At 36.2% G+C, this 27,010-nt stretch overlaps 1 protein-coding gene across 2 annotated transcripts in view; it reads left to right on the forward strand.

Annotated features, from left to right (window-relative positions):
• The window catches only part of OLA1 (Obg like ATPase 1), a 98,379-nt gene that overhangs the window by 51,810 nt on the left and 19,559 nt on the right, over positions 1 to 27,010 (forward strand). For both annotated transcript variants that reach the window (XM_032114964.1, XM_032114966.1), the window contains 2 exons: positions 7,323 to 7,403; positions 7,679 to 7,776. In XM_032114964.1, the coding sequence (XP_031970855.1) occupies positions 7,323 to 7,403; positions 7,679 to 7,776 (179 nt within the window). The remainder of the gene's footprint in view (positions 1 to 7,322; positions 7,404 to 7,678; positions 7,777 to 27,010) is intronic.

A 27,010-nucleotide genomic window follows, 5' to 3' on the forward strand; every position in this document is an offset into this window, starting at 1 on the left:
CAGTTGTAGTTATGAAAAGAGCAGTTAGAGACTCCTTTTTAGTGTAATGGTACCAGAACCATCTAGTGCATATTCAACTTCAAAGAAAGCTTTGTTCTGTTAGAATACTCACACTCTGCCAATGGTCATTGTATTTGTCAGCATATATGTACTATGAAGCAAAATCTTCCTAATGATGTAGCTTTAATCCCTTCCATTCTCCTGCCTTACATTTAATGTCTTGGTCCTGTCCTGAGAATATATTAACTGTTTGAAAGATGTTCTTTTGTTCATCTTTTGTTCATCTTTTGTTGATTTGTTGTTACAATCACCGATATGGTATGGGAGATACTTCACATACACCAAAGAACTGGTAGATTCCGTTTCTTCTTCTTACCTATATACACAAGATGAAATCTTTCCTTCCTGCAATATTCTGATGAATGGGATGGTGCCAAGCAGAATTCGCTGACCTCTTGCTGCAAGCGCTTGCCAGCATTGTCACGGATGGCTGAACTCTTATTTCCTCTAACTGATGATGTCAGTTGGGAATGTTCACCTTTCTTTCATTCTGAGTTGAAGATAGATACAGTGATGAATTGTATAAATTTTTTTTGCCAGTTTCTTTGGTCTCCTTATGCAAGGAGAGTTTGAGAGGCCAGTTTGTTCCACAAGAGGTGGAAAGAAAGGAGCAGTGTACACGTACACTGTTGACATACTCTCTGCTGATGGCTTTTACAATTGTTAACTTAAATCATAGGGAATCAAGAAAATATTTAAATTCTTAATGCATATAATTATGCCTAAAATCTTGAGTGGACCATTTACTGTGCTTAATGTGGTATTTAGAGGAAATTAAAGTTCATTCTGAAGAACATTTTGAATGTAGGATGGCAGATGTTTGTGAATTGATTGGTAGTAAAGCCTGACTTAAAAGTACATAATGTGAAAACACATGTTTGGATTTTTTTGGTATTATCAGTAGACAAAGAGAAGTCAGTTCTTAACTACTTTCTGTCAAGGCTGATCTTTCCTGTGTAGATTTGACAAGTGGCTTAAAGTAATTAATTTTGTAAATCATGTATCTCTGGGTATGTCTAGATCCAAGCCATTTTAAATTGTTTGTGCATATGCCAAAATAATACTGTATACGAATAGTTGTATTCTAAAAGACACCTTTTTCATTTGGCTTAATTCACATCTACAACAAATGCATTCACACATGGATTTATTTGGAAATTATTGTGTATAGGCTGATGCAGTAAGAAAAGTTGAGTGAAACTCCGCAAAATATGTTTCATTTTGCTTTTCAGTGCAATTTCCCTGTTCTGAATTTCTGAACTGCTGGAAATAATCACTTGTAGATAGCATGCTTTAGACTGCTCTCTGTATTCTTGCTGGCTTTTTTCTTTGAGAGGCGACAAGTGACTGAGTTGTTTTATGTATAATGCTGTAGGAGCCCACAAGGATGACCCACACAGGAGAATTTGGGGATTATTGACACGAATTACATTGCCTGGAATGCCTGTAGGATGTTTTGGGTGACAGTGCGTGTTGTGGTTCATAAACATTATTGGCATCTAGTTCTAAGTAAATCTTACATCATGTACAGCTTGTACTGGCTCTGTGAGAAGGTATTAAATAGCAGAAAGGATAATACACTTGTCCTAAATCCATTGCTTGTCCCATTGTATTTTTATTAAAGTCAGTGAGCAAGGGAATTGTAAGAGATTAGACATTGTTTTGTACCACACAGGAGCTCATTGTCACTCCAGTTGATGCAGTACCTGGTTTGTTCTCTTTCCTGCACCCAGCAGCTACAGCTTATTTAAGCACTTTACCACAATGAAAAAACATCATCTCGCCTTTTCTTTAAACTGCAAAATTTGTCTTAATTGTCCTTTAAAATACCATTGTTTTTAAACAGTGCTTTTAGCATAAATTCTTACAGTGTCACTTCAGCCTCAACTTTGTAAATTGCCAGAAAACCTCCAGGAAAAGCAGAGAGCTGAGGCTATGCTCAATAGAAGTGAAAAGATTTCCAAGGAAAGCTGTGAGTGGAAGGACTGTGGGCTTGGTGCACTCCATACATCTCATGTTAACAAGGAAAAAAGTGTGTACTCAGTAAATTGCTCTTGGTGCAGCACAATTAAGCTAGCTGAGTACCTCAAATAGCATTGTTTTCTATCTGTATCTGAAAAATCATGACAGAAATTTTGAAGGCCAGATGGAATAATAACTATCCAGTTTGATCTCTTGTATATCCCAACTTAGTTCTTACAGCTGTGGTTAAAATGGAATGTATCTCTTACAGGAAGAATTAACCTTTATTGAAATATTTTCTGGCTGGAGATAAATTACTTTTAACTTCTGTAAGCTATGCCAGTAATTAATTATCTTTACTGCTTAGAAATAAAACACAGCTTTAGTCTGTATTTGTCAAGCTTCAGCAGTTGTTTGATTTCCCTATGCTAGTGTGAAAAACCCCGTATATGTGAGGTTTTTGTTATATATATGTATATATAAAATGCAGTAAGAATAAAAGCATAGAACTTAAGAACACCAAGTCTTCATGCATAAGCACTTTCTCAAAACCTCTGTTTTTTCTCAGTTTTTCATTATTTCAGCAGAGATAAGTGCAGAATTATTCCCGTTGGACATTAGGCTATTTATATACTCCAAGATTGCGTTAGTCTTCTAGTTACAGTACAGTTCATGTGCTTGTGAGCCTCCTGGCTTCTCAGTCCCTCTCGCAAGAGGGAAGTCCTCTGCTGGTAAATACTGTATCCATCTTCCCTTTGTCCCCTGCCCAGCAGTGTATGAACTTCAGTGCTTTTGTATTGAAAGGCATTGTTTGCTTTCACTAAAGCTGTGTGGCAGTCCTGGTCCCTACATAGGCTCCCATTCTTAGTAATTTAGTATTCTCGGAATGTATGTGTCATTAATATGGCCTTTTTTGGCTGTTGAAGGGTGGTAACAGTGAAATGCAAAGAGTTTGTTTGGAGTGCCACCAGAAACATGCACACTGGGGTTTTTATTTACAGTTGTATTCTGAGACCTACTGGTTAGGTGGTGTTGACTCCATTTGGTGTATGCAGTGATTTATTAAAGAAATACCTTCTGCCACTGAGCCAGATTCCTTAGGGAAGCCAGAATATGTTATTTATACACTACCACCTTCATTATTGGTATGCAATGGTGTTGGACTTCAGTATGAAATGAGAGGAACTAACTAAGAGCTACAGATAATGTTTTAGGTACTCCTTGTGGCTTTTCCAAGCAGCAGAGCAGTGTAAATGGTAGAATTTTAGACAATTGAAACATTTTAATATAATGTATTTAACTGCTTTTGAAGTTTTACAGGGAGATGGTAAGTTTTTAGATCTTGGAAGTTTTGAAGGGGCTGAATAAGGTGCTGAAAACACTCCATACTTCCCTTGGTGGGGGGGAAAAAAACCCCTACTGTACTCACAGTTACTCTGTAGTAGTGGAGACTTCTGCACTGCCTGCAAGATCACAGGGAATTCGCTTGCACTTTGAAGTGTGAAGTGATAATCCTCACAACTGCTTATTTCTTTATTAAATTTGCGGAAGTTAATTACATGCCCTGCTAATTTACAACAAAAAAATCACAATTCTCTGATGCCAAGTAGGCAAGTGAGTTTTCCAAGCTTCAGTTTAGTCCCTCATGCTGTAAGAAGAATTTGGCATTGGCACACATTATTACTATCATTCATCCAGAAAGTCTGTTAATGTATGCACATTTTTCTACACAGTAGTGTCTCATGAGTAAGTCTTGGTAAATCTGCTATATGCAATTTACATGTATTTCCTTATTTTATACTGCTGGACTTACTGTTAATGTCCTGCTTAGCATTTGTGGATTGACTACTTGTGGTTATTTGGAAAATGAGAGCAGGACATAAATTAAAATCACTGTATTCATATGTGCTAAATTAATATAGTCAGAAATTAACTGATTTTTAAAACAGTGATATTTGATATTCATGAAGTTTGCTATATTTCATATGCCTTGACAAATGCAAGCAAATTGGAATTTGGAGGGATTTTTGGTGGCTTTCTGAATGGTTCCTGTAATAGTGTTGCTAACTGAAAAACAAGAGTACCCCTCTCATCAAAGAAGGTGAAGTGGATCATTCTGCTGGGGACAGATTGACCTCAAAGTGTGCAGTTGGGGAGGCCAGATCTAATGAAACAAAGTGGATCATTGGTCTGTATTCTGTTATTAAGCATTTCAAAGTTTATTTGAGTAGTAATTAAATGTGTTTAAATGACTGTTACAGTGATAGAGAAGATAAAAAGATTGGGTTATACTCTTTCACCAGTCCTAAATAGAAGCAAATAACTAAAAATGGTGCTAGATGAGAAATAACCTAAAAATGCACTATTTGTGTGGTTTTTTAGAGTATTGGGGCAGCTGAGTTAAAAAGAGATGTGGAAACACTTGCCTTTCTTCATATTGTCATTTGTGTTTAACAATTTCCTTTTTAAGGAGTTATATTAAGTCTCATTTCAGTGGAACACCACCACTGATGCAGGGGAATCTAAGTTCAGCTGACCCATTTTTAAGTTTCTGGACTGTCTACCTTAACATTCTGCATGTTGGGACTGCTGCCCAGATAGTCCATCAGAGAACTTCTTTGTGTCTCACTGCTTCATCAGCTTCATACAAAAATGCTGTATTTGCTTACAGGTTTCCATCCTTTTATCTAAAGAAAGTTTTCGAATACTTTGCCAGCTTCCCTATAAAACCAAAATAAAATGGCAAGTATACGGTTGTCAGATCCCCCCAGCATATTCAGCTGTAGGTCAGCCTTACCTGTGGGAATTGTCCCTGTAATCACTCCTTTAGAATGACAGTTGCAAACAGCATCAAGTCAGGTATGTAAACGAGAACTTTTTAAAATTAGGTCAGTGCCAAAATGGATGTAGATCTGTGTGTCACTGTAAGTAGCAAAGTGCCAAAATGGATTTAGATCTGTGTGTCACTGTAAGTAGCAAATGAATGTGAAAGAAAGGTTTTGATTGGCAGGTCTGTGCTTAGATAGGCTTTAGAAAGGCCAAACTTTATTTGCTGTGTTGATGCTTGAAATTTTCAGGGTGTTCTGTGTTATGTAGCTCTCCTTTCATTTCTGCTTAAGCCTAGAAGTTTGGCTGTTTGTGCTATAGTGGTTTTTTTCTTTCAAATTTTTATTGACTCCAATTTATATGTATCAAGGCGTTGCTATTGTGGGAGAAACTGTAATGCTGAAAGCCATGTGGTAAGTGCCTACAGAACTAGTTTAAAATCTAAAATAGCCTGTAACCAGAATTCCTTCACTGCTGAACAGGAATCTTGATGGTTGTGTTGATTTTTATATATACTATTTAAAGAGAAGCTGAGGATAAAGATCTTAAGTGAAAAGTCCTTACTGGTAGAATTGCTTCCCTTATCTTGTTTATACTGATTAATTAAAAAATAAAAAGCACATAGGGTTAAAGATAAGATGGTACCACTGTTTTCTTCTTTATGTGTAATCTTGTTGCATGTCTCTACATAAGCTGTTCTGGCCACTCATCATAGTAACCAGCTGGGCCATTTCACCTGCTGGAGCCATTAAAGAGGACTCTCTCCCCCTAGATTAATCCCCTCCGACATTAGTTTTTTGCTCTGACAACTGGAGCAGGCATTCAGAATTTGCAGGTGGCCAGTGTGACGCACATAATTGCCTACAATTTTAGGCAATGAATAAAAATGGTCTACATTACTTGTCAAAGGTTGTATATGCAGTGCCAAGTGAGATCTATGGGAAGCCTTTTAGGGTTTAAAGAACAGTTAATAGCAAAGCTGCACAGTGCTTTTTTAATCATAATGCATTTGTAATATAGCACTTTGATCTTCTCCTTGTAGGAAATGGTGTTATATTAGCCACTTTTAAACATTTATGAGTGAAATTCAGTTATAGGAGAGTAAAAGTGATTATTCTTAGGCAGAACATGTTAGATTTCATTAAAAGTTTTAGCTTGCCCCTTCCTTGTTAAAACCTGTGGGGAGTCCTGTTCCTGGAGGGTTTCAAATCAGGATCTGAAGATTTAGAAGAGCTTTTTTTTTTTTTTTTTCTCCACTAAAGCTACTGCAAGACTAGAAAAGACGGTAGTAAATACTGATGTTATTTGTGGTTGTTTATAAATGTACTTCAACTGCATAGCATTAGGTGCAAAAAATGTTGTGTGCTCAACAGTTCAGGGAATGTTTCCTTGTATTTTAAAGTTCTTAATGCTCAGTTGCATCAATTACAACTTAAAAAATGCATTATTTAAAGCATGATCATAAATTATCTACAACAAAAAATAGGCGACTCTAAAATGTACTACTCCTAGAAGAGCAGAGTTTGACCTTTCAGACCCAAGAGCCTTTTATTAACACCTGCCTGTAAGGAGAACCGTGCCACACGCAGCTTTCGGATTCACGACCACAAAACTGATGAGGAAAGGCTTGAAGGGTTCAGTTTGTGTCACTTGCTGTTTGCCGTTTCCATTTCACAGATGATTAATCTTTCTGTGAAGAAAGGCCAGAGAAACAAAGCACATTGGGCTCTTCCTGCAGTTACTCCTTCTGAATGCACACTAGCTTGCTAACTAAAAGGCCTTTAGATTTCCTGCCGAGAGAGATGTTCTGAAAGTGAATGCAGCTGGTTGGAGGTCACCAGTGCAAGGCTCTTGCCATTGTGTAATGGAGGCTTTGGCAGGTTTCATTTTGGGGGGGGAGGGAGAAGGTGTTGGCGAAAAATTAATGCGGAATAAAAAGGGCTTTGGCCATTTGAATTAATTTCTCGAGGGTGGATCATCAATAATAGGCTCCATTTCTTTTGCTCACAATTTAAAAAAAAAAAAAAAAAAAAGATATTTGCTGTGTTTTGTCCCACCCATTCCCTTTTCTTAATGGCATGTTTATATTGTACGTGGTCTCTCCCGCTGGATGCTGAAATGTTGCGTCTTACTGAGTTTGAAAAGCAATCTAAAATGTACTGATTTTTACATGTATTTTATGAGCTCTGCTGATGTTTGGGGTGACAAGAGATGATACTTGAGTATTGTGTATTTAACTTTCTAATTGTGGGATTTGGATGCCTTTAATAATCCATATTGCTCTTGAGCAACTTTTAAAGCAGCAATTTCTGTTTTTCTGGGAGAGTAAAAATTTGTTTCTAAAAGGTATTATCTAATTTTTAGTTTGTATGTATGTTTTGAATCTTAATGTATATATGCCTTGTTTATGGAAGAGAATAGTCTTGATATCCAGCTGAGTTTTTGACTTTGGTTTTTTTTTTGATCTTGCATAGGATGTAATGTGCAAAATCAAGACATGGGTAATAGATGAAAAGAAAGCTGTCCGCTTCTATCATGATTGGAATGACAAAGAGGTAGGCTATAAATATTATTCCATGAGTTGACTTCTAATTTTGCTACCTGTTACTGGCTCTTTTTAGAGTTGGTTGTTATTGTTGTTTTTTTGATTTCATATTCGTAGTGTATTAAATGTTAAATTTATTAGCTGAATCTATGCTTATCTGTGATTTATGTATTACACTCGAATTCTGTAGCTTCCTCAGACATGCCATGAGGAAAATGATCATAAAATTAATTCAAGTTGATATAAACTGTTTTAAAAATTCTCCCCCTTTATTCTCACTTCCAGATTGATGTTTTAAACAAACATTTGTTTTTTACTTCAAAACCGATGATCTACTTGGTTAATCTCTCTGAAAAAGACTACATTAGAAAGAAAAACAAGTGGTGAGTGTGTACAGGTTAAATGTCTAAATTTATATTTCTGTGTCGTATTTTTCCATGGTCAGTAATTCCTTGCACATTTAGATCACCAAGGATATTAATTAAAATAGCAATATGAAGTAATCTTGCTCTTCTGTTACTTGTTATGCTCCCATTGACTGCTGCTTGAGTACAGTGCATATGGTGAAACCTTAACTGAAACTGCAGAAAAGAGTGTGCTTCCTTACGTTTTAACATGAATCCATTAACTGTGAAGAAAATAGATTTGATTTAGAACAACTAATTTAAATAAACATATGGCTTTATCATGTACTATAATGCTGGTTGTCTGAACAGCATATTTTTCATTCCTAAGGAATTAATTGAATGCCAGAAGACTAAAGCTATGTGAGTTGCACAGAAGTCCTTCAAACAAAATTGCACATTTTAACATTACTCTTCTGTTTGCAGCCGGGTGCCTGGCTTTCTTGCTGCTGCTTGTGTGTTGCTTGTGGTTTACAGGCCTCTTTTGATGGGCTTTAATGCCATGAGCAGCTCAGGTTTTAGTCAGGTATTTCTGACATCAGTATTGTGACTCAAGTAGATGATGGTTACAGAATCAATCTATCAGACATTCAGTGAACTGGATGAAGATCCAGTCCTAAGATGGTAGACATATGGTGGGAATCCGCTGTTGAGAAGTACAGCATTTAGCATGTCTCTGGAAGCTCTAGATGGCATAAATACTGCTCTGTGGAGGAGGGAGCAGATTAGGTAGTTAGTATACGATGAAGGAAAATCTATAGCAGTGTGTTTAGTTTAAAATAAACCCAACCAAACATCAAATCTTTTCTTACAATTCAGAATTTTAAACACTGTACTTGTGAGATACTTTGAAGATGTATAAATGTATGTTTGTGAGCAGATATATGCATGTAACTCATCCAAACAAATCAAAAGTATCTAAAGCGGAATATCTGAATTCTCCTAAAGTACACCCTCTGTTTCTCCCTGTACTTCATTAAGTACTTAGATGCACATGGTTTCAATTTTCCATTAAAAATTCTCATTTCCATATGATATCAAAGAGTGAGAAGGCTTTAAACTGAAAAATAAACATTCATAGACTGGAAGCCAAAACAATAATTAATGTCAGATGGTTAACTCCAATAAATCATTAGAATAAATTCTGGGAAATTACTGCAACTAAAACTGTCCTTTTGATACTCCAAGACATTTTGTGTTGGTACTAAAGAACAAAATTTAATGTATTTTAATAGCAAACCCTCTCAGTCCCAAACACAGACTTCAGAATGGGCTTGATAAGCAATATAATAATGTAAGCTCTTCATGTTTGGCCAAATTTTATAATTTTAAATTAATTTGTTTCTCTAAATATTTTTTGGGTATGACAATTTAAAGATAAGAAGTGGTTCTACCCAAGGAAGTATTTAAAATCAGCATAGTCACATTTGCTCTGTTTTTGTGAGGTGATGCTTTTTTCAAAGTACTGATGCTGTGGTTTCTTAAGGTTTGCTGTCACAGTGCAGACGTGGAAGTTTATGTGAAAATGGATGAGTCGGTTTTCCTGTCCAAAAAAAAAGATCCTCACACCTGTATTTGGATGATTACAGGTAGAGCTCACTGGCTCTAATTGTACAGTAAATACCATTTCCCAGACCCTAATGGTAGCCAGACTACTTAGGCGACGCCAGTCTGTGATTCAGCTGTCGCCAGTCACCCCATGTTTTTTGTGAGACTAGATGTGATGATGACATAGTTAAACCCAATTGAAAGCAAATCTTTGGATAAATTGCAATTTTTAATTTGTAAAAAATCAGATGTTTGAGTTGAGGAGTCATATAATGAAACAGTTTAACTGTTTCTATTACAATTAATGATTTAGTTTTTAAAAAGTGTACCCAGATCTCATGGATGTGAGTGTAATTGTAGCTGAAAGATCAAAGCCTGGGTATCTGAGTGATGTTCCAGAAGAGAATTTACCACATAGCCATTTTCAGTACAGTTTCTGCCTCCTGCTGTTCCTATTTTCCCTCAAGCTAGCCATTGACTACCCCCTGTGCATCCCTGCTCGTAAAAAATGATTGAGGAAGTATTTGTCATGTATTTATGAGTGGGAAACATTGTGTGATAGGGAAAGGCATCTACTAGAACCAGAGAGATTGCCATTTCCTTTCCTTCGGCTGCTCTGCCACAGCTTTAAATCCTCTGTTTATGCAACATAGCTTTTATATTTAAGAGTAGAATAAATGTTTTCTATGAAGGATGCTAACGGTAGGCTTCTGTCATTTGTGTGGTACAAGCAGATGTAAATTATTAGAATATATTTTACTGTTAGATTCCACTTTATGATTTTTTTTTATTATTTTGAGGGGTAGGTATTCATATTTGAAATGCAAGCCACATTTAAGTCGTAGTCATTCTTCTCAAAAAAGTTTATTTCTGAGCTTAATTTGTAATATTACTATAACAAAGGTAAGATTAATGCAGGAAATGCTCAGCCATAAAATGTTTTCATCAGACTTTTGCAACTATAAAAGTGTTTAAAACAGCAAAGGAGAGGAGAGGCTTTTTGATTTTGGGTGAAGAGGAAAACTAAAATTGTCTTTGTTTTACTGGGTAGCTCTTTCAGAATTAATGAACATTTTAATTGTGAGTTAAAGCACACTTATATTTAAGTGCCAATGTGTTATTTTTCAATTCAAGAAAAGAAGAAAACACTGTGAAAGATAGGACTATTGTGTGTTTGAGTAGGTGTATTGACCTTTTGAAATATGTAAAAACTGGAATGGCTCCAAGCAGTTACTTGCTGGTTTTAACAATGTTGAATTAGTCATTCAGTTGATTTATGATTAAGACCTAGCCCCTGAAGAGAAGCTGACATGGCAGCTGTGTTAGTTGCACTTGTGTTATGATCAGATGACAGTAATCTTGACGTTTATGAGGGAATCCACTGAAACCGTTCTTAATACGTATTGCTGTACTCTAAATGAATATTTAAACTCTTCTTTTAATAATTCCTAATTGGTATTTTATCTGAATCTAGTACCTTAACCATGGTATACATGTATTCAAGTTTTACCATGAAAATATTCAAAATAATGATAATAATAGCAACAATAACAATAATAACGTTTATCAGTTAAAACTGCATTCTGGGTCACAGGATGTCACATAAATCCAGGATATCAGATTTATCAGCCTTTCATCTAATTAAAGCTTTACATTTTAGTCTTGCTGAAGAGGGTGCTTCTAGTGGCCTATCATAGGATGGATTCCAGTCATGGAATATACTGAGCTAATTAATGAGTGAATGTAGTGGACCATGCTTAGCATCGTGTTTGGTTTGGTATTTTGGACTGACTTGCAGCAAGCACCAGGAATACTGTATATGTTAATGCCACATAAACTGATCTTTTGACTCAACTTCTCAGGTCCAATAAAGTGAATTTCATCCTATGCCTAGACTGTAGTTCAAAAAGCCAGTTATGCTGCTAAAGATTTTCTAGTATCTCTAGCATTGTAATTAAAAGTCTGAGACTTAATTATGGATTTTTGAACATCGTTTTCTCTAATATAGTTCAGACTTGTTGAATATCTAAATGTGTGTTAACATTATTTTAAGGGGTTGTTTCTCAAAATGTTATGGTAGGCATTCTGATAAAAATGTTGATCGGTGTTGATAGGCTAGGGGACTTAGTATTTTGCTCCTGGGTATTTAGAGAAGTGACATGTATGTCATAATCAATAAAATTTTGCCCATTGATTTTTGTAGCATTTTTAATGTTCTTAAGCTAGAAGAGATATAATTAGGTCAGATGAAAGGTCTATCTTTTCTGATATCATGTTTCTGACAGGCCACTAACAGATGTTCAGGGAAGATTATTGGAACAGATTAAGCAAACAGAGTATAAGCATCCAGCTTCTTGCAATCTGTTATTGTAGAACTGACTAAGCCAGATATGATATACTTGTGGTTAATACTTTTTGACTGATTTCTATTCTATAAATTTAGCCATTGACCTTTTGAACCCAAGTATACTTTTTGGCATCCCAATATCCTGCAACAGGGACTTCCACAGCTTAACTATGTGCTATATGTAGAAGTACTTCCTTATGCTTGTTTTGGATCTGCCACATCATAATTTCATTTGATGCTCCTTAGATCTTGTATTATGAGAGTGAATAATCCTTTTCTATTCATCTTTTTCATATTGCTTCAGATGTTCTGAATATTTAAAAAAAAAACGATGGAGGGGGTAGGGAAATCTGACATGAACAAAGAAGTATCAAGGGTCAAGTAAAAGGAGCACTGAATAGGTTTGAGTATGAATTAATCTGTTTCACTGCATCTTGCACTTTTAATCTAGTAGGAAACAAAGTTATAAATGGAGTTACTTATTACCATTTATGGTAATAAATGAGGACTTGGAGTTCTTGGTTGTATTTCTGCAGCTATGGATGTTTAGGTGGTTACTTTTTATTCCTGTAAATGTATTTGAGAAATTATTTGTAGAAATTTTAAAATCATAAGTTGTAATGCCAAGGTGGTATTGAAATGTTTTCTTGACATAGCTGCACAATGATTTTAAGGTTTTCTTCTATGCTGACAAATTCAGAAAATAGTATTTTAAAAAATATATTACAGCTCTTGTTCCTGCCTTACAACTGAAATGCTTTAAAAGAATATTAGGAGATGATTTATGTTATCTGGGCATAAGTAAAGTTTTGCACATACAAGTTGAGAAGTCAGATATTTAAAGTTAACCAGATCCAGAATTTAGGCATCCTGCTACATCTTTACTGCCTGACTGAGAGAGAATATCTTACAGCTCAGGCTGTTGAAACTAGAGAATTGCATATGTTTTTCATGGAGCGTTTACCTAGTGTAGTAGGGGATAGTGCATGTTGTTTGCTTAATAAACAGTTATTCTTTAGTGTTTCTGATACGAATGAATGAATACAAATTAATTAGTCATCCATCAATCAAATGTCCGTCAGTTTTCTTTCCAGCACTGTGTCCTGACATTCCCAATTGACTTCTTGTAGTCTTCTGTTTTACCAATTCCAGTGACTTTTCATTTAGTTGTTCTGTTTATCCCATACTTTTTCCCTACCGTTTTCCTAGCTGATGTGTTCTCCATGGATCTTGGCCAAATTCCCTCTCCTTTGATTTCATCCCATTCTTGCTGGCTTAGTTCCAGTCCAGTCCTTTGGTCTGGATGATTTCTTTCACCAGACTTGCCGCCTTCCTTTGCTTTCTTTTGCCTACCCCTCTGGAGTCTCCTGTCTGTTTGAATGTGAGTGCATATTGTTTGGGTAATAGCAGGTGTTGGGGACATGTCTTTAAGCATGGAAAGATTGGTCTCATTCTCAGCTTCAGTGTGTAAACTCGCCCCAGACACAAATGCACCTTCCCAGAGTCTAACTTCAGTGTTCACCTTTCGCCCAAGTGTGATGGTTTATCTCTGATAGCAAGTTTGCTCTGTGCCAAATGTCTTGGTTCCTACATATTAGGACAGTAAAATTTTTCAAATAAATTGTTTCTGTATGTTTTAAAAATGGGCAGTGTTGTATGATGAAGCTTTTTCAAAAATTCTGGTCCACCTGATTACAACATGGCACTACTAAATATCTAAAGTGTAGGTTGCAAAGTCAGGAAATAAAACCTCAGTAATTTACTTACGATACATTGAGTCTTGAACTGGTAAACAGAGGGGTAGTCATAGTAGTTGGGAACCTTCTGGGTTTCGGGAGGGCCTGTCCTGGGCAGATAAAAGTACCATCACACTATGCTTAAAACTCATCAAAGGCTGCAGACTGTAGGGAGCAGAGTGAGCAGGGAAATGAAGGGCAGTCTCTCTGGTGTTCTGAGTGACACGTGACAGCCCAGCATCCCACAGCACCAAAACCAGCCCAGCACAGCAGCCATGACCCACCAGGCCTCTCATACTCTTGAGAGCATCCATGTGCACCCGGCTGATTGTACTGTCAGGGCAGTACAAAAGAGCTGTGTATTAACACTTCGTATCAGGAAGGCTGTGCTGAGTGAAAGCAGCTACAAGCAACTTCTCAACTTCATTGCTGTGTGTGTGATCCCTGTTTTATCAGCTGCATGTCATCCAAACCTCCCTTTGAAAAGTTCAGCATTGCTTCCCATCTTCTCTTCCTTTTCTTCTTCTCTCTGCAGATGCTCTTCTCAGTGTTTTTAATTTTTTGTTTTGGCTGTCATCACTGTAGTTTCTGATGTGTTTATACACAATTCTGTGGGTTCAGTTGTTGTGTTGATCAACTGCAGCTATGAGTTTAGATGCCCTACCACTTTTATAGTTGGCTTGTGTAGTCTTACGAATTGCTAATGATGCTTCCTTTAATCTGCCATGGCAGTTGAGGAATCAAGTAATTTGTGTGATATTTTATTTAAACACTTGGACTTCCATAGGCGCAATCTAAAGTAGCAGATGCTAACTTGCAACAAGAAAAAATGTAACTGCTTAAAAAATTATCCAAACCTGTGCAGGGTAAAAAAGGGCATCTCTATTAATATGTACTGTCTGAACACTTTAGAAGCTTTGTTTCTCCCTGGTCTTCATTGCAACTGGGACTTCGAATAAATGTATTTGTCTCTTTAGTAAACATATACTGCTTAAGATACAAAATACTAAGGGAGAGAATAATGTTGCACTAGATTCCAGACCAGTTAATTACACAACTTGGATTTGTTCAGTGTTTAAATAGCATGAGCAGCACAGAAGGGGACCTCCACTAAAAAATGCTGTGTGGTGACATTCTCAAAGACAATGATGTAAATTTTGTTGTTTATTGCAATGCGACGTTTCTGACTCTGGGTGCATAATGGGGTACAAAATCCTTTTTTAACTTAGGTCTTGTTTAAAACCAGAGAATGTTTAAATTGCTCAGAAGCAAACCAGAGATGCAGAGATGTCTTTGGAGTATAAATCTTGTTACTACATGTAGTGGGTAACTGTTCTTCCTTCTTCCCAGTATGCTGTAAAGAGCTTACTTCAGTTTTCTGCTGCTTACTTTCCACTGTGGAGAAACTTGTGCTTCATGGCTCAGTTTTCTTCACTATTTCTCTAAAAGTCTTGGTGCTGATGAAATTGTAGACAAAATTTTTTGGGAAATGTTGTCTACTTTAAAATCAAGTTACCCAATAAAAATACCGATATTGTCTAATAATTGCATTTTTTCCTGGAATGTTATCAGTGATTTATCTCCTGAATGATGTATGCAAAGACACTGTGTTCTGTCAGTCCTCTTTTTCAAAGGCCATCCAAATGTGCTCAGTCATTTAAGTGTTTGTTGTATGTAGCTGCTTTCCCTCACTGAGCAGTGCTGTCACAGCCTTAGCTGGCTAAGCAATGTTTCCCTCTTATTTATGGTAGGTTAGAGCATAGTTTTGACAGTGCATAGTGTAGTATAGGTTTACTATATTAGTTTTACTGACAACTAAATGAGTTTGGGGATTTTCAGTAGCTTGATACCTTTTTTTAATACTCTTTAAGTGAGATTTTTAGCTTCGGATTGTCTCATCTTGCTTTTTATGTCCTATGTTTTTAGATTCAGACTAGCTTATATTTAGGACAATAGGCATTTCTCTTTTATAATACTCCGGGACACTGATGTCCTGAACAATGAAATGGAAAAAGTGAAGGAGAGACTGTGCTTTACTCGCTTGTCTGTTACAGAATGGAAGAAAGCAGGAAGGTAAGCAGCTTAAGACCCCAGCTTTCATATTGAGGACCAGATTCTGTAATTTATTGTATGTTTCAGTCCAGGGTTGTTAGTCCTGAGCATTATCAACACGACCTCATCAACAGGTCCTCAGAAATGTTTGGAGGAGATTAGGGTACGGCCACAATACCAATGCTGTCATCTCGTTATTGGATCATTATCTCAGATGCAGATTTCAAATCCTACTTCCAATCGTTGATAGTTCAGTAGTGAATCTCACTCTTACTTATTATAGAGTAAAGCAGTTTGACTGTGCATGTAAACCTGTAGATACTCATGTCAAAATCTCTTTCACATTTTAAGATCCTGATGAGAAACATCATTAGTAATGAAGAAGTAGAACAGACTTTGTTTCAGTACTCGTTTGGGTTGTTGAGTGTTACAGCCACCTTCACTGCAGTAATTTTTGGCTATAACTGTGATGAAGAAATGGGAATAAAGTAAGGTGGCATAGTTTCCTCAAATTTCTCAGGGATTAGGATTATTCTTTGTTTGCAAGTGAGTGTCTACATCTTGGAGACTGAGCTTTGTTCTGCTGTATTTTTCTGTTTATTGTTGATTTACAAAAATACTTTGTGATGCAAATTACAAAAGTCTGGTTACACTTCTCCTTGGAGTTAAAATGCTATCTCCTAATATGCACTAGTTTATCAGGTTACCTTTTTCTGCTTTTTTGGATATGAGAGAAATTTTGGCAGAGAAAGAAGTATAAAGACTGATCTGCAATGCTGTGGTTTCTCTTACGAGCTCATTAATGTCCCGTTAATGAGCAGGTCTTACATTAGAAGGTAGGATTTGGTTATTTTTAAGTTACTGAATATTAAGTTACTTGTTTCTTCTTATTATTAATTTAGTAAGCCCTGTGCCTTTCAGAATGAATGAGCATTGTTAGCCTGTCTTTGTCAGCTAGACAACATAGAAGTTGTGCATAGTCCTTGAAGCAAGTAAATTTCTCTCTCAAATTGAGGAGGAAATAGATACCACGAGCATGTGTCCCTACCTATTGGATCACAGTTACTGTAGCTGACAAGCGTTTACAAGCCAGCAGTTGTTTTTGTGGGGGTCTATTGAGAATCTGGAAGATGGAGAGGAGGCTGTTGAATGGCTTTTGAGGTGAGTGGCTGTGGTCTCGCCTGATAAAATGGGAGTAGCTCCTCCTCTCTGTGAGGATCTGGTACCTCCTTGCTGCCTGTAACTGGGTTTTGAGAGGAAAGATAGTCCTTCACTCTCGTGTCAGGCACATTAACAGTTGCAATAACTGGCACATGAGCTTTGATTTTAGACATTTTTTAAAGCAAAAAAACCCTTTGATAATATTGTCTTATGTTAAGAAATAGCAAGAGAATACACTCGTATTGCTTTTGATTTTTTGAATTGGGCACTGCAATCAGTATTGGTCTAATACTACCTCTTAAATGATGTCCCAATTAATAAGTATCTTTCTTTTCATGATGTGTTACTCAGTATTGCAGTGTTTGCTTTGCAGACAAGTACCTGTATACCTCTCTAAAATTCTGCTTATTGAATTCATTTCTTGAAATATTTCATGCTGTCGCTTCCTACATAATTGCATTAATATCTTTAAGTTCTCACAGTTGAAACTAATTTTATTTCACCTACCATTTATTTCTCTGATGCACGATGTTTGAGATATCTGGAGGGTCTGGAAAAAATAGTCATCTTGAAATTGTTCTTTGTGAATGGTCTGCAACATCTCCTCCTCTGAGGGAATATGTTGTGTAACATTGTTCTGTTTTCTATAAATAGGAGCTACATGGAAACATCAGGCAGTCAAACATTTGTTATAAATGGAAAAATAATGTTTGATGGATGGATGATTCTTTTACATGATTGGAAATGTAGGCTCCTCTGGCTTTGGCACCCTTTTTTAAAGTTTCCTTTTTCTAAGTGACTTCTGTGTTTCACAATTGACAGACACATTTTTCATTAATGATTATTTTGGAAATCTGATGCATTTTAAAAAAAATAGTTTTCCTTTTAATTTTATGGTTTACAGCTCATTCTTTTGTATTAAGTATATGGAAATATGTTTTCATTTAACTGCTTGTTTTTCCCAAGAAACATATATCTTACCTTCTAAAGTTTTGGCATAGTATTTTATTTTCACAGCTAGAGTTTCTTCTAATGACTGATGGGATGACTAGTGTTCAGATGTTGATAGTCACTAGTCTTACAGTGGATGGAACCATGTATCCATGTCTTGAAACCAGGAATAGATGCATGTTCATGTTTAAATTGGAGAGGAAAGTTTGTACATTATATATGTTTAACTGAAGAACTGTCAGATGAGACGTTGGGTATGGGTATCTTCTTATCCTTTATTACCAATGCTTGAGCTTAATTATTAGTAATTTAGAGAGGAGTTAAATAGAACATAAATCCAAAGAATGTTTGTAATTTACTGTGCTCTGGTATTAGCCTCTAAAGCCTGAAGAGATGTTTAGAAGATAAATATTTGAAAGAGACTTCAGTGCATGTGCTGGCGTTTGTACTTCATTGGGTTTAGTCAGATTCATTGTATGTTGAGTCTTCCTCTTGTTCTCATGCATTGGCACAGTAGTGCATTCCTGAAGCGAAAATATGTTTAAATCCAAATGGCTTTTATTAAAGAGAAAAAAAAGAAAATAAAATCTTACACCTAATACATTGAAAACCTGCACAATGTTGCCGATCTAAAACATGTGATGGTACTTCCAGCTTGTGTTTTATTTCAGACGCTCATTAAATGCATACCTGTTTTTTATTTAATAAAATCTTTATGTCCCAGGATATTCAGATTAATGAAGTGTGCATGCATGTGCATGTGTGTTCAGTTTCCCATAGGATTTTCAAAAATTATTATTAGTAGCATTATTTAAAAATAACTTTATGGAGGGTAAATGTTTGTCTTTGGCTCCCTCTATCTGCCTGTCTCTACTTGTCTTTGTGAACTAATGCTTTTTATAACTTGATCCATCATTTAGATTAGAGTCAGCAGATAAGATGTCTACAAGTATTTCATATAGGCATTTGGTAAAATGAATAAATAAGTAGAAATACGGTGAAGAGACATGGAGGACTAGTAAGAAATTTAGTTTTCAAGCTTAAAAGCAAGGTTAATGTCTTTGTGCACAGACAGTATTTTATTGAAGTACATTTCCATTCCATTCAGAGTCTAATTTTTTGTACTAGGTTTTCATAAAGACACAGCTATATGATCAAAGAACAGTAAATAGAAACATGGGTTTAGCTGCCTGTCTTGCAGTAGTGTGTGGTGTCTGATAGCCTTTTGTTTCTGGTTTCTAGTTATGTTAGTACCCTATTGGCATAGAAGGTAACTAGATTGTTCTATTAGTGATTTCTGACAAACAGAAATTATTTGATATACTAAAGCTATTTCTGGCAGAAGATAGAAAGTTTTGACAAACATGCATGGCACAGCAAGTGTCCAATTCTAAAGAGCAAAATAAATGCAAACCACCATTATGGGGAACACAAACAGCCTGAAAGCAAGTTATCAGTAAGCAAATAATTGTTGAACTGTTATGAATGGAATAGGATGTTGAAATAGGGCATGATTGGCTGATGTTACATATGTCCTTGATTACCTTCCTTGTGCTTTTATCTTAATAAGTGACATTCTTTGTATTCCCTTGGATGGCTAGACAGTCTGACACTGAAGAAGAATAAATATTGCATGTGGTACACATTAAGCTGTCATCTAGGACAGCATTTATAAAAAGTAACTAGAAAAATTCATAAGAAATTCTGCAGTGCTACAGTTTCCTGGCTCCAGTCATAATTGTCAAAGTTCTTGACACATTCAGGTCTTCTGAAGTGATTTGGGTTTACAGCTTCTTGGTGTATGAATAATTATTAAGGATTCATTTTTTCTGATAATGCAGACTGTTAATGTTCTCACAATGATGCATTTTCATTGAAGACCATGGAGTGATTTAAAAAAAAAATACCAGTGTTGTGTATATAGCTAGTTCTCTTGCAGCATCAGAACTAAAAGATGTATATGAATAAAATAAAACAAAGTGATAAAATTAAGGCGCTCTTTTTCAAATGCTGTCTTTGAATCTTGGTAGAAAATACGTTATGATCTCATGTATTGTTACAATCATTCTAATTTGGAAATGGACCTTTTAATGTAAAATATAAGCCTTCTGTTTTTCTTCATTGACTTGAAATTAAGACTCAAAACAACATAGCAGGATATTGTCATCTCTGCAAGGGCAATGGAGAAAACCCCTTTTGAACTATCTAAGCTGATGAGTTAGTGTTTGAATGGTAATTATTTTAATCTTTAACTTCAAGAAGAGGGAAGTGTAGGAATTACATTCTTCATACTCTTAAATCCCTGAATTTCTTGTGATGGCTTGTACATTGACCAAGAAGTATTCAATGGCTCGTTTGTATTTCCATGTATTTATCTGTTGCTAACATAATAGCATGATACTCTCTGCAGTTTGACACAAAACTTCATGAAAAACATTTTAAAGGCTTCTCACAGTTCTGTCACTGGCCATGTCATTGGAACTGTATACTGTATTCATGGTATAACCTGGGTTTGCTTCATATGAAAATGCAGCCTTCTTTCATTATTGTTTAGTTCATGTGCTTGGGGTTTTTTTATTTAGTTTTTGTTTGGTTGGTTGATTGGTTGGTTTTTTGTTTTTTACTGGGTTAAGAATATCCCATAAGGAAAAAAGCCTGTTACCACCTCATCAAGTTACTTGAGGATTAACATAATTTTATAGGTGACATTGTGCTTATTCTCATTCCTCTTCCAAGTAGCCTATCACTTACAAGATGTCATTGTGAGTAGCTTGGAATGGGAAAATAGACCCATTGACTCTTTCATAAAATTTGCATTTATTGTTAAACGAAAATCTTAAAAGAGTTCTTAGAAAAGTGTTGGGAAAAAAATCTGTATTCGTGTGAAGGGATAAAGCTGAAACACCTGTTTATGTTGAAAAAAGTTTTCTCCAAGTATAACACTACTCAAATGTTACAGGTAACTGTTAACTCTGTGGACCACTACAGAGCACAAAATATTTGCCCAACTGGTAAATTGAACTGTAAGCCCCACTGTGGGAAATTGCTTTGCTGTGCTCCAAACAGCAGTTATCCTAGTAATTGTACCTGAATTCTTTTGTGGCTAATACACAGTTGATGTCCTTCTTACCATGACAGAATTAGTTTATTGCAATATTTTAATTGTAAAAATTTCAGGTAAGGTATGTTCATGTAGTTTAAGATGGGCTGAGTATGATTTTTAATTGGTGCTCTGAGAGCACTGGGATTTGAGTTGAGAATGTGCATAACCCCGCATTTCACATTCTAAACTGGCACTCGCAACAAGGAGCTTATCAGAGCAAATTGTCTAGTCCATCCCCTTCCTCACTCAAAACCTAATGACCCTTTATCATCATGGTTTAGATTGCTGGACACAGATGTGAGAAAATACAAGTGATCTACAGGTAACTACAGTAGCTGCACTGATGTTCTCAGAGAACTGACTGCTGGGAAGATAAAAAGCTTCCCACAGAGCCTGTGACTTTCCAGCAGCAAAGCACATCATGAGCTCATACATGAAGTTTTATTTGCTGAAGATTCACAATAAGATGCATTAGGACATTCAGCAGGGTCCCTTCTTAGATGAGCACAAGAATTCAGGGGGTTGTTAGTTGATGCACTAGTGCATGGCTTCACACTAAAACTAGAAAGCGCAACAATACCGATAATGTTTCTTTTTGAGAACACCACAAACTACAGTTGTAATGTATCAATGTTAACATAGTTCGTTCCTTGATAGTAAGTCATCTAATGTCATTGGACTTTTTTTCATGTTATGGAAAGTATTCAGGTGTGAAGCAAATGTTTGTTAGGAAAAAAAGCAGCTGGCAGTTAGCAGTACATGCTAGATATGAAGAAGTAAAGTAGAAGTAAAGTCTTATGTGAAAAGACTTGCATATAATTAATTACCATCTTTTTTACTCCGCATTTTTTGTTGTAATCATGAAGTAAATCTAACAATTTCTGTGTTCAGACACTTTGCCAAGGAATGGAAAGGAAATAAAATATTCTTTTTCACATACCCTAAGGTTAATAAGGTAATGATCTTACTTACTATAGTTTTTAGTGATTCAGTAGGGTTGAAATATATCTATTAAACCATATGGGAATGATCAATGTGAATCAGTCTGGCCTCTCTTTCTTTTTCTTCTAAAGTAACTTGCTTATATTTAAGTTACTTATGTAGAAAAATCTAATATGAATGCTGAAATGCTTTTTTTCCCCCACTCTTTTTTTAATAATCTCTAAGTTTGGGGGTTATGAGGAAAGAGATAACATGGCATGAAAGGTACAGGTCATCCAGAAATGATGATTCACAGGGGATGGTATTAATTATTAAGCAGGCAGTAAACATTACAGTGGTCATCTTTACAGAAAATGGTAATCCCTCAAAAAGCCTAAAATGCAAGCCTAAGAAAACCTGTGAACAGCCTCCTCCCACTCATAAAAAACAAAATATAAATCCCACAAACAACATATCCCTTCCTCTGGCACTATGAACAAGACAAACTTATGTCTATTTTTTAGCTGAAGTCCTTCTGCCCTGTTCAATCACCCTCAGAGCTTCTGTGATCTTAGGGAGTTGCTCCATTGACAGTTGCTGCTGTCGGTGCCAAACCTTTGGGCAAGAGGGCTGGCTGTAAGGCTATACCTCTTGAGCTGAGCTCGTGACCAGAACAGCAGTCTGCTTAATTTTCTGTCCTATTCTTGATCCCTCATGAGAGTGAACTACAAGACACTCTGAAAACTATATAATCTTTGCTCTTCGTTGCTGCTACGTGCCTCTGTTCTACTTCTTTATGCCCATTTTCCAGCTTACGCCAACCTAAAATGGTAATAAGTGTTCTCCTTATTGCAGAGCCTAACAGACATGCTCTAAGAAATTTTCTGTGATTACACGTACCTTTTGGTTTAAGTGAAGACATGCAGAAATGTTTTCTCTTTTTCGCTAGCAAATAGGACCTCGAGGAAATGAAATATATATATTCCCTTGTTCTGTTTTGTCTTTTGATTGAGGAAGACAAAAGAAGTAAAGGGCTATACGTTCTGAAAGAATGATTTCCCCCCCCCTTTTTAAAATTTTAAATTAATTATGATTAAATCCATGTACAAACTGCAGAAAACATTTGATATATCCTTTTATGATACGTGCTGTGTTTCATATCCAGTAGTGGCTTTAATTCTCAACTACAGTAGACATACAGAAAAACAGAAAAAAATGTTGGCTGTTACAAAGTTTTGTTTGAGCTTTTTAAACTGAGTGATTAGCAGAAATAATGACCCTGTCAGCCTTAATCACATTAAAATGTGGTTAACATCATTTAATTTTTTCCACTTAATATGCGAAAATTTCCAGTAGATTTGCAGTGAAGGCCATTGAAATTCCATTAGAACAAGAATAAAAATTTCAGGCATCATTTATTCAGAGAGGGAATAAAGGTCTTGTCTGAAAACTGCTGAATCTTCCTATTAGAGAAACTATGAATCATTGCATTGAGCAGTACCTTTAGCTTCTATAGTACTGAATCTGGGTTGCTTCTGAATGAACGGAATGCATTTTTAGCGTGGTGCTTTTCTGAAAATTGCAACATACAAGTTTTTTTTTCAAATTCAGTAAGAGCTTTCTCTGTAAAGGATTATTATGTAATCTCTTTTAACTGCAGTAGAGCTGGGGAAATGCTTCTGGTTTAGGCATCTCATCACTGTGAAGTTCCATGCTTTGCGTTATTTTTATTAAAGCATAAAAAAAGATGTCCTCTTTCTGATTGATTTATAATGCTTAGTTAGGCTTTCTTTGTGGTAAAAAGCAAAATTGAGGATGTGCACAGCTACAACTAGAATACAGTCATATGAAGTCTTTTGCACTCTTGGCATTTCTTGTTGCAGGCTCCACAGGTTTGTACCAGAAGTGCAGATACAGTAACTGTGAATGTGCTGGAGAAACTCTAAACTGCATCTTTTTCTGAGAGAAATTTTTGTTTCAAGGAAAGATACAGTATTGGTTAGTGTTACCGTGTTTCAGATTGCTGTATTTAGATTCCCACTTTTTTTTGTCCTTTTCCTGTGTGAAGAGAAGATTTTATCTCATAAGTGGAAGCACTGGAAGTACAACTATATGCTCGGTGCTTTTCTAGACTCTACTGAAGGACTTGTATCTAATATTTCTTTAAAATATATATTACTGTATATATCTGGTATGATTCATCTTTATTGTGTCTCTGGTACTTAAACTGTACAGTGGATTGTTTGTTTTTGTTTATTAAATTGATATTTTATACCTGAGCCTTGTTTATTTTAGCGTATACATAACTACTTTGCCCTCTTTTTAGTGGGAAAAATCAATATGCATTGGATTTGTGCAGAACAAATTTCAAAATGTCAGTATTTGTATTATTTATTTTTAAACAAAATGAGAAGGTACAGTGGTAGATATTTAACATCATGCTAAATACTGTGAGATACACAGTGGTTAAGGAATTTTTCTTTGAAATAGCTGTTGCTAAATTTAAGAATTGAGCAGACCTAATAGGAATTTGGAAATTCCTCAGATGTACTCTGTGTGTTGAAGCATGAAGGAAACTGAGCAGGAAGTGGCTCTGTGACTAGGATCAGAAGTGGTAGCCCTGCAAATGAGAAAAAAGGAAGTAGGAGTGTGGGAGTGACCAAAGCAAGGGTAGGAGGGAGGTGTGAATTCAGTGAAGAAGTGTCAGTTCTGTGGGTTTCATTTGGAAGCATCTTGCTAAAGAGCCATTGGACCAGGATGGAAAGCTTTGAAGACTGGAGAGTAACACTGGGAGAGGAAAGCATAGTGAGAAACAGAATGTGAAGAGTTTTGGATGGGAAAGTGGCCATATTTTAAGGAAAAGGGTTGGAAGAGACTGTACTCACTAGATTTTTCTCCTTGGAAAGCATGGCATGAAATTCAGAGGTACTATGTCTTTTTGTTTCTTGTGCTCTTAGCAAGTACCTGTGATACCTTGCAGCAGAACAGCTTCTGGTCTTTTGAGGGGCAAATGCTCACTGTAGCTCCATTAGCTCAAAAATAGGTTTGTGTAATGGATATATAATGAGTACATTCAGTTTGGAATTCAGCATGTTTATTGGTTGCTTTTTTATAAATTGGAAATTACGTGCTGCTGTATTAAGTGTCTTAATGCTGTAATGGGACACATCAAAGTCAGAAAATGTCACAATGAAGGTTGTCAGTGCATTTCAGAATCAGTGTCCTGCCCTGTCCTGTTGTCTGCTTAGGCGTGTACCTTTCCTTTACAGGCAACCTTGCTCCATGAAAAGGACAAGCTTGCTCTTGAAGATGCAGTTGGGTTGGTAGGAACAAGACTCATGAGGATGGAATTCCCTTTTTCTGGACCAAAACTCGATACTGATGTGGGACTGTAGAAGGAAGGCCTTATGTTAAAGGCATTTTAACACGCCTGGAGATTTGGTGATGAGGGACTGGATTTTACTTTTGTCTCTTTTAGGTCTCTGTGATACCAAGTAGGAAAATTTCATTTAAAATTTTTGCACATTTTAAAATTACACTGCTCTTAATTTTCTTTGTTTGACCAGTTAGTGTGGTGAAGTCTAGTGCTATTATTAGTGCTATTTTAAAAATTGTACCTTGTCCAAGTTATGAGATGACCTACTGCCAAGCTATGATACAAGTACTGCAGCCACCTCTTCTGCTTTACCTGTGCTGTCCTTGTGAGTGGTATTGGTAACTATGTATGGTATAATGGGCTACTTCTGACTTTATTTACATTTTATTTTGGAAGAGCGGATCTCATGAAGTCTGGTTGTCCAGGAGTTTTGAGTCTTGTTTCCTTAGGACAATGATCCCGAATTTATACTCCTTCTTTAAAAAGCAGTGACATCAGGCTTTGAACACAGGTAGCATCATACTCTGTAAGCTGAACACATCAGTCTGACAGTCCTGCTGCTGCTGGTCGTCTGGCCAGCACTAGCCAAGTCAAGTATGTGGAGGTGGAGTTCTTCCTGCCTTCTTCCCAGTGAAGGCATTGGTTCTTGCGAAAGGTGTAGGAACTTGATTTGTATGAAATTGAGACCTCTTTGTCCTCCTGTGCCTTTCTGCATAGTGTTTAAGTACTTCTGAATTCACAAAGTGTAGTGCTTCCTTGTAACTATATGGTAATCCCTAAATTACTGTAATCCCTTCTCTGCATTCAGTACAGAACCAGTTATTGTTGGTACCTACACAGTATAATGATTTCCATAAATTAATTAAGGTGGTGGTTTGTTTTTGGTTTTTTTTAACAGTAGTTGATTGTTCTGCACTTAGTATTGGGAAGCAGTTCACAGAACCTTGCTGCTGCCTTGGGTTGAAAATGTTCTGCTAATTTACAGCCTATGTTTTTCCGTGGCTGACTTATTTCATTGATGGTTCAGGCAGCTTTGTCCTGTAGACTAAATAGTATCTTATCTAATTGGTGTTTACCTCCTGTAGTTAATTAAAGCAGGCATTATCAATTTTCTGTCATTTACATGAGGTTCCCATCTCTCTGATAATCTTAGACCTCTTCTGAATTTAGCTGACCACAGCTGCACGTAGTGCTCCATATGCTTTCAGGAATACCTTGTATGCAGATGTAATGCATCCTGTTAAGCAAAGGGAAGCATTTCCAGTGGGATCTGTAGAGGATATTTGCCTTTTCCCTGTTGCATTGTCCTGGTGCCTTAGAGTTGCTTTGAAGAACACTAACCCAGTGTTATCTCCCTTCTATGTCACTTTCAATTGACAATGATGATGACTTTCCTTGAAGAAAATGTCTCTTGCTCCTGTATTGAACATACTATTTGCATGCAACTTATGTTTGTGTCAAGGTCATTAATGTATTTAACAAGATCAGTCCTGAGTTTGATCCTGGTGAAGTTTGATTTAGTACCCTAAAAGACCAAGTTGTTCTCCTGTTGTCATATCCAGTGCATTGCTCAGTCCCCAGTCTCTACAAATCCACTTTCCCTTCTTCTCCAGCTGAATGAGTAGTTTCACACACAGCACACTATCAAATACTTTATAGATGTATTTCTCCTGCACAGAAAATCATATGTCATATCAATGAGAGAATAAATTTATCAGGACATGCTTTATTTTTTCCTTTAAACCAAATTACTTGTGTTTACCCAAGGTTATTTTCTGTCATCATTTCTTCTTTGATGGCGTCTAAAGACTAAAATTGCATTGTGTATGTTGATTAAGTGACTCTTTGGTGAAGAAATGTATAGACTGTCATGTCCCAGAATAACTGCCCAGTATGATTTTTGAGTATTTTTCTTTCGGCTAGGCCTACTTTTAACCATCCGTTACTTACTAGGGCAGGTCTTTTCCAAACTTAAATTCTATGCTGCTTCTAAAACAGAAGAAAACATCTGAGCATTA

This window comes from Corvus moneduloides, chromosome 7 (assembly GCF_009650955.1).
Source record: "Corvus moneduloides isolate bCorMon1 chromosome 7, bCorMon1.pri, whole genome shotgun sequence".
Lineage (NCBI taxonomy): Eukaryota > Metazoa > Chordata > Aves > Passeriformes > Corvidae > Corvus > Corvus moneduloides.